General features: G+C 30.0%; 1 protein-coding gene across 1 annotated transcript in view; it reads left to right on the forward strand.

The window, feature by feature from the left end:
- The first annotated feature begins 8002 nt into the window (after nucleotides 1-8002).
- Nucleotides 8003-13476, forward strand: part of LOC106681743 (4-hydroxy-2-oxoglutarate aldolase, mitochondrial) — a 27989-nt gene continuing 22515 nt past the window's right edge. The window contains exon 1 of the mRNA XM_014422211.2: nucleotides 8003-8185. Within this exon, the coding sequence (XP_014277697.1) occupies nucleotides 8041-8185 (145 nt within the window). The 5' untranslated portion in view covers nucleotides 8003-8040. The remainder of the gene's footprint in view (nucleotides 8186-13476) is intronic.

Below are 13476 nucleotides of genomic sequence, written 5' to 3' on the forward strand. Positions count from 1 at the left end.
AAATATATTATATATATTTTATTTCCTCATTTCATCCTCCATATATATTTCGAAAAAAAATATTAATCCTAGTTATTTAATATTTAACATTGATAGGGAAAATCCATTGTAAAACAAATTTATAGTAAACTTAGTAAAAGTTATGGAAACTGAAGAATGCGTATTAAGACTCGAAGAGTATTGTTTTTCAACCTAAATGAATTATGTTAACTATTATTATATTTTAATATTTAATTTAGTCATATTTTAAACTCAATTTTAAGTCATATTTTAATGGTTAGTTTATATGTTACTTAAACTAAATATCCATAAAGTATATAAATTATACTACATTAGATGTATTTATGCATTTAAAAAAATGTAATATTAATTTATATTAATTTTACCGAATTATATTTATAAATTCAACTATTAGATTTATTATCGAGTACATTCATAGCTATCTCACGATTACGTAACTAGATAAGTATTTCACAAACTAGCCTTAATAGAATCACGTTATACCTAAAATAAGTATAGAAATCGGTATATACATTTGTAATACACCTATGTATTTAACCATAATTTTCATTATTAACCAAACGTTGTTTTTTTTAAAATGAATTACGTAACCAGCTTTAGAGAGCTTTGTAGCAAATATATCTAACATGATAAAATTGGAATAACTTCATATAAACGTAAAATATATTGTTATATTTACATATATATCTATTTGCACTTTTAAATATATATTTAAATTAAATAGTAAAATTTATATCATATATTGTATTAAAATATATATATATATAAACTTATGTGAAGTCTGGTGATGAGAATAAAAAAAAATAAAAAAGGGACACTGAAACAACTCTGCTTTATTTCGCCTTCCTCTTAAATACATTCTGTGTGTTTGTTTACGAGGGGAGTTAGGATTACTGATATTGTGCCTGGCCATACCGTAACTTATATATATAAAAATTAATATACATATATATAAAAAAAAATCAGTTAACTTATATATAAAGTTCATTGGTCGAAGTGACAAAACCTCGGCGATTTAATGTATAGGTAAAGTTTTGGGAGTTCATAGCAAAATAAACCTTAGAGGTAGACCGAGGAGTGGATGGGAAGATTTTGTTAAGGGTGGCCTTTGGTCATTGTTGTTTTGACGGGAAGGGCCCAAGGTGGTCGTTAGGCGTTGATTGATAGTGCCGGAATTGGACCTTTGGGTTTGCTGAGCCTGTTATTACAAAATTCCTTTACTTGTATAATTCATACGAATATGTAAAATGATTTAAAGTATATAGAATAAGGAACTACTACTTAAATGGAAGGAGATGAAATAAACATTTAAAAAAAAAAAAACAGTAATAATTCTATTTAAATTTAATTTCGATTAATTTCAAATATGATTGTATAAATAAATAATTGTATTTATTTGTAATAAAAAATCAAAGGTATATGTATGTTACTTATATTTGTTCAAGCTAAGAGACCTCCTTATACTGACGTACCATATAATAATAATAATAATTATTATTATTATAATATGAAGGGCTACAACCCATGAAGGTTCCTGACCCTTCAGGGATTTAGAGCTTTGTAAGAAAATACTATTTTTAGAACAAGGGACATACAAGGAGATTTTTTCGAGATCGCGCATAATCGTCAGATTTTTCTCCTACTAAGAGAACTCACATTATGAGGCTGGGTAGGTGGATTTAAGTAAGGCTCCATAGCCCACAGGGTTGACTCATGCTGCAGTAACAGAATAATTAATCATCTGTCACATGTGGATTCGAACCATGACCCATGAAGTTAGTAAGCTCACCTCTGTGCCGCCCCACACTCGCCTCATATAAAATAATAATAATATCGTAGCATTCTATAATAAAATTATTTATAATATTTATGAAAATTGTATATAACATAGTTACGTAACCTAAGTGAGTATCATATTTCATCCTGAGGCACACCTCACATTTTCCAAGAATCTCTTGGATTGTGCGTTTAATGCCACACCAGATATATTTGCGCCGCAATGCTTGTAGAGTCTCGTTAAGCCAACGATTTATTATTATTATGATTAGTTTTTTCTTGGTGATAAGCCAAGGTTACGTCCTTTTGATGTTCCGGGTCTCTCAGGGTATCTACCATTGATGTGCATCGAATAAACGATTGATCAATGCCGATCTTTTCCCATACCGTCGCATTTCCAATATATAAATGTTGGATCTTGGATGCTTGGAAAACAGGGCTTTGGATGCTTCTTTCAGCGCTCTGCATATCTGATCCTCTTTAACTCCCGGTTGTGACCAGATAGTCGAAAGAGTACTACCAACGTACTTGCTCTTTCCACCTTCAGCAACCTCGTGGTTTTTGTCTTCCAAATAATCTAGTACCTCTTGTTTTTTTTATAATATCCTCCAGTTCCTCTATTTCCGTCGGTCTGTTATCGTTCAAACGTTCTTCTGCGGACGTTTCCTCCCTAATCTGGTTCTCTGGTGAGGCTGATTGCTGTTCTTCTTCCGGAGTTCACTCCCTCAAGAACTGCCTTCTAGCTCCAGATGTTTCCCCATGGTTATCTTCTATTGCGTTTATCATGATCGCTCGCGAAAGCCAATCAGCCACAGCGTTTTCCTTGCCAGGTTTGAATGTTATGTCCATGTTATACTGGCTCAACAGTTCGTTCTGCCGTGTGGCTCTTGCGGACGATTCCTTTAACTTCCCCACTTATTACAGGGGCATATGGTCCGTCTGAAACCTAAATCGTCTTCCAAACAAGTAGGGTCGGAAATGCTCTATTGCTCACACAATTCGCAGTAATTCTCGTTTCAAGGCTCTGTAACGTGCTTCTGCCTCTGTGAGTATTCTAATAGCGTATGCCACAGGACTTTCTCCTACCTCACCCTCCTGTGACAGCACCCCTCCCAGTGGGTACTCACTAGCGTCTGATATCAACGTGAATTGCTTCTGGAAGGTAGGAAACACTAGTACTAGTTCCTTCTGCAGCTGGTTTATACATTTACGAATATTGCTCTCAATGGCTGGCGTCATTACTATCGAACGCTCGTTTCTTAGCAAATTATTAAGAGCTACCAGGTATTCGGTATCAGGAACGAACCGGCGATAGTAGTTTAATGTCCATAACAACTCCTGATTCCTTTTATGTCGGGCGGCACCGCCATCCGATGTAAGGCCGCTACCTTCTGCACATCCGGTCTAACCCCCTCCTGAGATATGATATGTCCCTGAAAATTTATCCATTTTTGTCGAAGGAATGACTTCTCCCGAGATAGTTTCAGTCCAAAGTTTGGTATTCCCAGGAACACGCCGTTTAGGTGCTTCACATAGTCCGTATCCGATTTACTAAATACTAGGAGGACTTCCATGTAAACCTGGCATACTGCTTCATCTAACCCTCTCGAGAATTCGTCCATCAACCTCTGGAATGTAATGGGCGCATTCTTCAGTCCAAACCGCATTCTCGTAAATTCGTAATGTCCTCTTTCGAAAGTAAAAGCGTGGTCCTCTGGGTGCATATGAATTTGGTGATACCCTTTTTTCAAGTCTAAGGTAATAAAGATTTTAGCCTCTCCTAGTCTGTCAAGGATATGCTCAAATCTCGGTATTGGGTACTTCTCATCGAAGATATTCTCATTGAGCTTACGATAGTCGATGACCACCCTATATTTTTTCTCGTTCTCACCTGGCAAACCTTTCTTCTATTGGCTCGCTTTCGTCCATATTCCTTCTTCGAAATATGTATGGGCACTGCCGGGCGTTGTCCTTCCTTTCTTCCCACTTTAGACTAAAAATTGTTCCGGTTTCCAAAGTTCCCGGGCTTATTGAGTCCAGTACTTCTATGTATACATGTCAATCAGCTGTTCGACTCGATCAGCTGATACGGCGGGGTCAGCTGTTATCATGCTTCGGTCATAACTTGATGTTTCAAATTTTCGTTTTTCTTGTAAACATGTATATTAGCGGGAAATGTACCTTTTCATTTATTATTTTTAGTTTAATTGTATTTGATTTTTTATCATTTTTCTAAATTTCTTTATTATCATGAATTATTTACTTTATATTTTATCTAATTTTTTCCACTATTATTTTATATACTCTGCTAATTATTGTTCATTTTTATCGTTTCAGATTCATTATTTTATTTATATTTTATGATGGTTTATAATTTCATTGTTATTTTGTATTTCACACTAAGACTCAAAAGCCTAATTTTGACGCCTGTAATATTATTCTAAAGGGATCAATCCCTAAATAAATAAATAAAATACTCATAAGTCAATGTAAATACATTCAAAAATACATATGAATTATCACAATATACTTAAGTGAAGAATACATAGCGTCTTATAGTTGGTTACGTAACGAGGCTTTCCTGTGGACTATGGCTCACAGTTGTGAAATCCTTCCCCATACATATTTAATACATCAAGAAATTTCTATTGGTTTCAATCAAATAAATAAGAGATTCAAACAACTACCTAAAAATCTAATCATTCGCCCAACGAATTTGTAAAACTGTTTCCTATTAAAATATTATCGGTATGCATGTAAACACCCATTTTCTATCCTCTATCGAACCATCGAAAATTTTTGGCAAACTAATCCATTACCTCCCACTCCCTTACCATACTAGAATCCAATCTCAGTTAAGCATCAAGTACCCAATTAAGTTTTAGGTAGACATTTCGAGAAATCTCCTATCCTATAAATCTTATAACCTTTTGCATGGTGATGCATGAACTGCCATACTCCAACAGCTCATACTCCCAGAAAATCCGGAACATCTTTACTCCATCAGTCTTTTCTCACACTGAGTTTTTTCTTTTTTTTCGAACCCTCTAAAACATAAAATGATACATGAATAACTAAATTACATTACGTAAATTGAACATATATCAAATTTAGTATAAAACTTTTTCTAAGAATGGTACCAGAAGATGTCCAGTGAACTACTTATACGAAGTTTGATGTGACCATTCTGTGAAGAACTCAACTTAAATCTTTTAGTACAAGATCCGAGAAGGAAAAACAAAACAGTTATTTCATCCCAATTTTTGAACAATTTAATGTAAACTAGTACTATTAGTACAAGAGCCCGAGAGGAGAAAAAAGGCAGTTTTCTCACCCCAATTTTTGATTACTTTAATGAAAACTATGTATAATTACAAGTCAAAACTGATGAGTCTGCCAATTATTGGTAGGGGGAATAAAAAATGGCGGCTGTTTCAAAGTGATAAAAAACACTAATTTTTCATTCGGAGCTCTATAACTTAAAAAGTAGGAACAACACAAGAAAACCTAAGAGTACCTCCTTTAAAGAAGAGTAAATTTTCTAAAATATGAGCCCTAATAGAGTTATTTACGTTAAGTAGTTTTCGAGATATAGCTTTTTAAAAAGCAACATTTCATAAAAAGGTTGTATGGGACTTACTGGAAGATCAGTAGTTAGTGGATTAATTTTGAAAAATTCATATCTCAAAAACCTTTTGACGTACAGTTGATTAGCACTCAAATGAAAGCTAGTTTAATGTATTCATTGGAGTAGTGGTTTTCTTGAAATTTGCTAAAATAAATTGATTTATGGTTGTTCCGACAAATTTTCATTTGCCAAATTTATATTCATATATGAATATCATAAAAACTACTACCCCTACGAAGATGAGTGTCATAAACTACTTTATAGTAAGTTAAATTTCCTTTATTTTGACTGTTGGCAGACATATGTGCGTCTTATGGATCTAGAAATATATTTTTTCAAAAATCCAACATTTTATACGAACAAGTATAAATTAATATTTTGTGAGTTTATTTTGTCAAATATCATAAAAACTACTACTCCTACAAAGATAAACATAATTAACTATTTTGTAGTGAATTCAACTAGCTTTAATTTGAGCGCTAGAAGACATCAGCACGTCCAATGGTTTCTGAAATAAAGTTTTTCATAAATTAAATTTATTGTCCGCACAACTGTAAATCACTTTATTGTAGCAAATATCATGAAAACTACTATTCCTTAGAAGGTAAAGGTCATTAACTTCTTTATAGTATATTAAACTAGCTTTTATTTGAGTACTAATAGACATCTGTACGTCACATAGTTCCTGAGATATAGATTTCTCAAAATAAATAAACTAACTACTAATCTTTCAGTAGATTTTTAAGAAATTTTGCTTTTTAAAAAGCTTATATTTCGAGAACTATTGGACATAAATAGCTCTTTTAGGGCTAATATTTCAGCAAATTTACTCTTCTTTAAATAATGCTCTCTTGGATTTTCTAGTGTTGTTGGTAGTTTAATCTGAAATGTAAATTGATCCCAATATTTTTCTTCTAAAATTATTATTTTCTTTATGCATCACTTTGAGATTTTTAAAATAAAAAGTTGAGAGAAAAAGTTGACCACTGAAGTTTGTGTTAGTAATAGAATAAACCAATCTTAAACAATGAATATATTAAATCGATAATCTAATGAAATTTTTGAAACTGACAAACAAAACCTGTCACTAGCCTATTCGCAAATTATTAATTTATTAAAACACCAGTGATCTTTTTTAATAAATTTTTTTTTGGAACTTGGCGATAAATTTTGTTAGTATTCATAATTTTTTTTCTTTTCTTTATTATCCGTTTTTACATACCCCCTACATATTTATACTTTTTAATTATATTTTAGCTCTCATAATTTTACATTTAAATCTTATTTTATCTCAACGTTCGTTTTTTGATCGTTGGATTTCTGTTTATCTAACGTCTTTGTCGACCTGCACTCTAACGACTATTCCTGCAATTTCAAACAGTTTAGCAGAGACATCTGCCTACAACTGTAAGTTATTTTTTTCTCTCTTATTTCTTCATTTCCTATTCTCCATATTTCTTCTTATTTTCTATAACATTATTTTTACGTACTCCCGTTTTTATACGCCCTTTATATATTGATACATTTTATTACTTTTTGGGCACTCATTATCTTACAATTTACACCTTTTTATGTTATTTTTTTTCTTTTTTACTCTCACATTGTCTATTTTATCTCTACAATCTTTGACCTTTACATTTCTGTTTATATAATGTCTTTTGCCGACCGGCACTCTAGCGATTTTTTCTGCAATTTATAACAATGTAGCCTTGATTCTCTTCCTATAATCTTTCTCGCATTTCTTACTTTCCTCATTCCCCTTTCTCCATTTATTTCTTCTTATCCCCTGTTGTTTCCTAATTTCGTTACCTGATTCTTTATAGATTCTTTCCATTGTATCATTTATTTGTTGCTAACATCTATATGTATTTAAATAATAATGTAATCAATCTACTACTGTCTTGTCCATAGTAATCAACTAATTTATATTTTCATTCCACTATTGTGTATATTTCCAACTTTTTTAGTCTATTATTTTTTTTATTTATTTATTTTTATTATTATTATTTTATATATATAGCTTTATCTATTTTATTTTTATTTATATATTTTTTTCTCTCTAAATGATGGTTGTTCTCTTTTCTTTTTGTTTTTATAGCCCTGGTAAAGACCTGAAAATCAGGTCGAAACATCGGCATAAATAAATATGTTTTTGTTTATTTATGTTGTTCCTTTGCTGATCGCACCCCCTCCCCCCGACCTTCTTCTCCAATCAGTAATCTACGGTCAACTATATAAACCTCATAATGAAATTTTTGTTTTGGTTCCATTATTTGATGCACCCTCATCTGAGGACGACCCCCTAGGGGGAGGATGGTTTTTGATAATCGATCATTCAAAGCTCATAGAATACATAACTTATTAATATTTTCTTTTTCTGAGAATAAAAAAAAAAAATTGAACAAGACCTTTATGGGTAACCGCTAATAGTGTATCATTAAATGGAACTTAATGATACTCTATTGTTATTCCTGTTTGTAATACATCTGCCTAAGCGAGATACCTTACAGGATAAGTCGTTGAAACCACTCACGCATGTGCGTACGGGGTCCTATGGATTACGTAATAATACTGCGTTGTATAAAAGTGGTGGAGGTTGAAGCTAGGACTACAGAATGGCAGCGGCCAGGGTCGTGAAAAGAGCTCTTAGTCTGGACGGTGTCTGGATACCCCTTACCACTCCCTTCGGTAAAGATGGATCCATCAACTGGAAGGGGTTAGAGCACAACCTCAGGATCTACGAGAGGGTCCCCTTCGCAGGTGTGTTGTCTTTGTATACTATAAGCAAATTGAACAAAATTATATATGTAAAATTTAAAAAAAAATAATCTCTTAGAATTTTTTTTGTATTCGTTTAAATTCATAAAAAAAAAATAATTATATGTATCACAATATATACTAATAATTATATGTAGAGTGGAGGAGGAGAAGAGAGTCTCAGGTCCTTGTAGAAAAGAAATAAAACTATAAAAGTCAGGAACAAATGAGGTCTATTAAAAGTGTATATCTACTTTTGAAAAAAAATATTCTAAAAAAATAATATAGAAGCATCTTATGTAGATAATTTGAATTTGTATTTAAAAAATTGTATATATAACACAGGAAAATATTATTTTTTTAAAAATAAATTGAATATGTTTTAGCTGTATATTTTATTCGTAAAAAAAACAACATTACTTTCAGAAATGGAATTATTAACTTTTGATAGAAAATTCCTCAAAAAGAGATCGATCAAAAGTGTTATTTTAATTTCTGTAAAACACAAATCTTTAACATAAACTGAAACATTTTGAAATAGACACTTAAATACAATAAAGTACTATTGCATTGATCGACATTTTTCAAAAAAAAAAAAAAACAAGATTATTTATAATAAAATTAAAAATTATGTAAGCTATAATATTACAAACATTACATTGAGTTAATTATTAAAGTAATAAAATAAAAAATAAAAAAAATCAGATCCATTAAAATTAATATTTTAATTTTTATAAACTATTAATTTTTAATTTTATTTGAAACCTTGCGAAAAATTCGAAAATAAAAATTTACTTTGAATTAATTTGAAGAAGAAACAGCTCAATTGCATTGTAATTAATTATACGTGAGCCCGGATCATATATTTAAATTAAAAAATTATTCCTTAAGAATGCTTTGTATTCGCCTACAATAATAAAATAATAACACATGAATAAATATTGACATTATTTAGGAAAAAGACAATTTATAACTTATTTTTATATCACCCCTAATCTGAAGCATTGTGAAAATTGTTACTTACAAATATGTAAAAATAATTATTTTTTATATTATGGATAGGAAATATATTTAAAAGAGTAGAAAGTAAACATATAACTTTAGTTGGTTAAAGGTATTATCTTAATATTCATTAAGTTAGTTAGTAAATTTTAAATTATAGCTAAACCCTTGTGAAACAATAATAAAAATATATATTGGATTAATTGTATATACTATATTTGAACGAACAGTATTCTTGCATTAAAAATATACGTGAACCGAAATTATATATAGCTAAAAAAAAAAATTCAACCCCAAAATAATTTTTGTGTTAACTAACAATTATCTAGATATATAATTTTTTTTAAATATATAAATAAATGTGAATAAAAAGGAAAGGGCAGTTCAGAAAGCAAATAAAAGAGAATTATAAAGGTCAGGTACAAATAGAAAATAGAAAAAAATTATTACTTTATTTTTTTAATATATTAATCTTTAGCTTTATCCGAAACCTTGTTAAATAGTTGCTTATAAAAATATGAATCGATGAATTTTATGCATTGTAATTATATGTGAGACCAAAGTATATATATATAAACCTTCAGATTGTTGTTGATCTGCAGAAATCAAAATAATAATCATAATATATGCATAAACATTAGTATTTTCCAGGAAATAACAACAGTAGTTATAATAATTTAAAAAACTTTAATACTACAAACTTAAAAATTAGTTAATTATAAAAGAAACGAAATAAAATTAAAAAGTAACATACAATTATGAATAAGATCAATTAAAATTATTACAATATTTTTAGTAAAATATAAACTTTAAAATTTACCTGAAACCTTGTGAAATAGTTGCTTACAAAAATATTTATCTAATTACTTTTATATACTACAAAGATGAAACCATACTATTGCATTGTAATTATTTGTGATCCCGAATTATATAACGGAAAAAATCAATCCCTCGGAATTTTTTATGTTCGTCAACAATAATAATAATAATATGTATGTAAAGAATGATATTTTTCACGAAGGAAAGAAGAATATTTATAATAATTTAAAAACCTGTAAAACTACAAATATTACAATTTATTAAGTAGTTAAAATAGGAAATAAAATTAATAAACTAAGGTGCAAATATAAATTAAATTGACCTATTAGTAAATATAATTAAAAATATGTATTAATATTTTTGATAAAAAAAGTATGGCCATTTTTAATAATTGGAAAACTACTTATATAACACTGATTCCTGTTTAATAAAAACAATACCAATAGTTGATTATTATGGGAAGTATAAAAAACTGTGGGACTTAAATGCAAATTTATAGGAATTAAAAGTATTATTATAATATTATTTGTAATGTTCAAGCTTTATCTGACCCATTATGTAAATTACTTACAAATATATATTGAATTAAATTTGTAAATTACTTTATGTATAAAACATATATATTTTATTACACTAGAACAATAGATTTAAATAATTCCAATCACTAAATAATTTTTGTGTTAGATACTAATTATATTGGTCATTATTTATTCTTTATTCAATAGAAAGAATATATTAATATTTCTATGGAAACAATAAACAATAGTTATAATTATTTTTTACAAAATAGAGAAGAATACACTAATATTTTTGAGAAAATAACCAAAAGCATTTATAATAATAATAGTAAATATATATTTTAAAAAATATAAATATTTTCTATTAAATAAGAACTTTTGAATATTATTTTATTGGGTTGATGTCTTTCTGACGAATTTTGTATTATTAAATAACTTTTGACAAAAATAGTTCGATGTTTTGGGATTTTGTCCCAACATCGTATTTGCTAATCTATGCATCTTACAACGTATTTAATATTACTTTTTCTATAACAATAGATTCCAAATCATCCATAACAATATTGTCATATAAGTACAATTATTTTGACAACTTTTTGGTCCATTGTTTTAGATATTTGGATACGTTGGGAGTCTATTTTTTAAATTCTTATTAATCTTAACCTTTTTAAATGAACGCTCTTATAATCATGGGTGGACTGGACTTCTTTTTCCTTGTATAATTAACTTAATTTGTTATTGTCGTTTGAAAACCAATAATTCATTTCATTAAATGCTAATTTAGTCGGATATAGCAGGATAGTTGAGAAAATAGTTATTCTTCAAGGATAAAAAATAAATATATTCATACAGATAGATAAATATACCAATATATAAACATAATAAATAGATATACCGAAATGAAATATACATCATGAACTATATAAAAACTTTGAGTGAAAATTTATACATATTTAGTATAATACACGTTATCAAAAAAGGGTGCTTTACGAGGCTAGGTGGATCCCCGATCCACAGGGTTGGCTCACAGCTACAGAATAAATAATTCGCACCCTGGTTCTTGAAGTTAGTAGAACACTGCCTTACCACTCAGCCACTCCGGCCCCTCATTATATAATTAAAACAACAACAAAATCTTCTTGACAATACTTAGACATCATCTTATTTAAGTTCATAATTCAAACTTGGTCAGGTACATTCGCAGATACAGGGTCAATTCCATGCTTTGTGGGGTTATGACACCTTAGAACATTGTGCTAACTTTACCACTTTGTGTTATTAGAGATCTTAGGGGGTCTATCAGAACTCTCAGCAGAAATGTCGAACTATATTTTTGAATAAAAGTTTTGAGCGGAACAATTTTCAAATTCCAGACTAATTTTTTTTTATCAATCTCGGCACTTTGACTATCGGGTATAATTTTTAGAATTATAGGGACTTTAAGAATCGTCAATAAATTGCCGGTCACTGAAAAAGATTTTTGACTACAAATTTTGAACAAAAATATTTTTCGCTCCAAAAAAATGGAGTTTTGATGCCTTTGAACTTTTTTGCAACCAACGTTGTGTGTTTTTAGTTATCCTAAGAGCTCCCATTTCAGTTCTGTTCAGGGGAGAAAAAATTATGTTTTTTGACGATTTTTGAGACGTCCTAGAATTCTGAGGAAATCATGTTTTCTGTAATTGAAAAAAAATTTATCACATTCACAATACGTCCCATATTTACTATCGATTTAAAAGATATTATTTTTTTAAACTGACCTGGAGAAATAATGTCAGCTAAGTGTAAAGGAAAATAAGTAACAAACCGGAGGCTTGGCTGTGTCAGGGACACGACTGAGTGTCTGTCATTCTTGAAAGCTAACCAGTCCTAAATGTTATATTTGAGGAAAACACAAGGATTTTTTTATTTGTGATGAAAACCTTATCGTCAGTAATAGAAGAAATTTTTTTTTTTTTATAATTTATTTATTTTTATGAGTTACAGCCTTAGTCAGCTGTTACTTCGATGTCAGCTGACTGAGGAGATCAGCTGATCGCATGTATATAAAGAGATGTACCGAACCCAATAAAGTTAGTATGTTACAGCAGTTCAAACGTGTTACATCTTATTCCTTCTTCTCTTTTTTGACATTTTGCTTTTGCCAATACTTAACTTATGTATAAAAATATATACAACAAGTAAATTTTCTGTAGGTGACATAGTGACACGACACAAACATGTGGAGATCTACCCATCGATAGAACTCCAATAACATTTCTAGAGGAGATCTCAAGGCCATCTTCTTTTCAGACGCATAGGAGGATTATTAGGTAATGAAGGAGAAGCCAGGTTAGAAACAAGTGGATTTGGATTGTCGGGAAGTTTATCATAAAAGGATTGGTATCTGGTTCTGGCTAAATCGGCAACATATGAGACATTGAGGTCCTGATGGATGACTTGATTCGTGACAAAGTAAGGAGCATTAAGGATTTTGGACTGTAGGGATTGGAATATCTCTTAATCTAAGCTAAGCGTTAGAAGATATAAATTCATAGGGAATTATTTTGTTTTGAGATCCTTAATTAATATTTTCAGTTAAGACATTTAACCCTCTAACACCATATGTACATATGATAATGTAGCGAGAGGGAGCAAGTGGTTGGACCACAACTCACCAGAGCGCTCCACCTCGAGCCTCACCGAAGCTCTCAAATTTATAAATCACTTCATTTTGTAAAAGACACGTTGTCATTTTTATATATTAATGGTTTCTGTACATAATACTTAGCAATGTCTGTACAATGAATAATAAATGATAACAATGGAATGCACGAACCTATCTCAAGAAGACATGTACCAACCGCTTCTCGGTCACAGCCGCATGGACTAGGCCTATAAATAAGGGACTCTAAATCCCTCAATTAGAAACACAACTAGAAACACATCTATCTTTCACTGCACACATACAGAACA

The sequence above is a fragment of the Halyomorpha halys genome, unplaced genomic scaffold (assembly GCF_000696795.3).
Source record: "Halyomorpha halys isolate HHAL.00 unplaced genomic scaffold, Hhal_1.1 Scaffold363.1, whole genome shotgun sequence".
Lineage (NCBI taxonomy): Eukaryota > Metazoa > Arthropoda > Insecta > Hemiptera > Pentatomidae > Halyomorpha > Halyomorpha halys.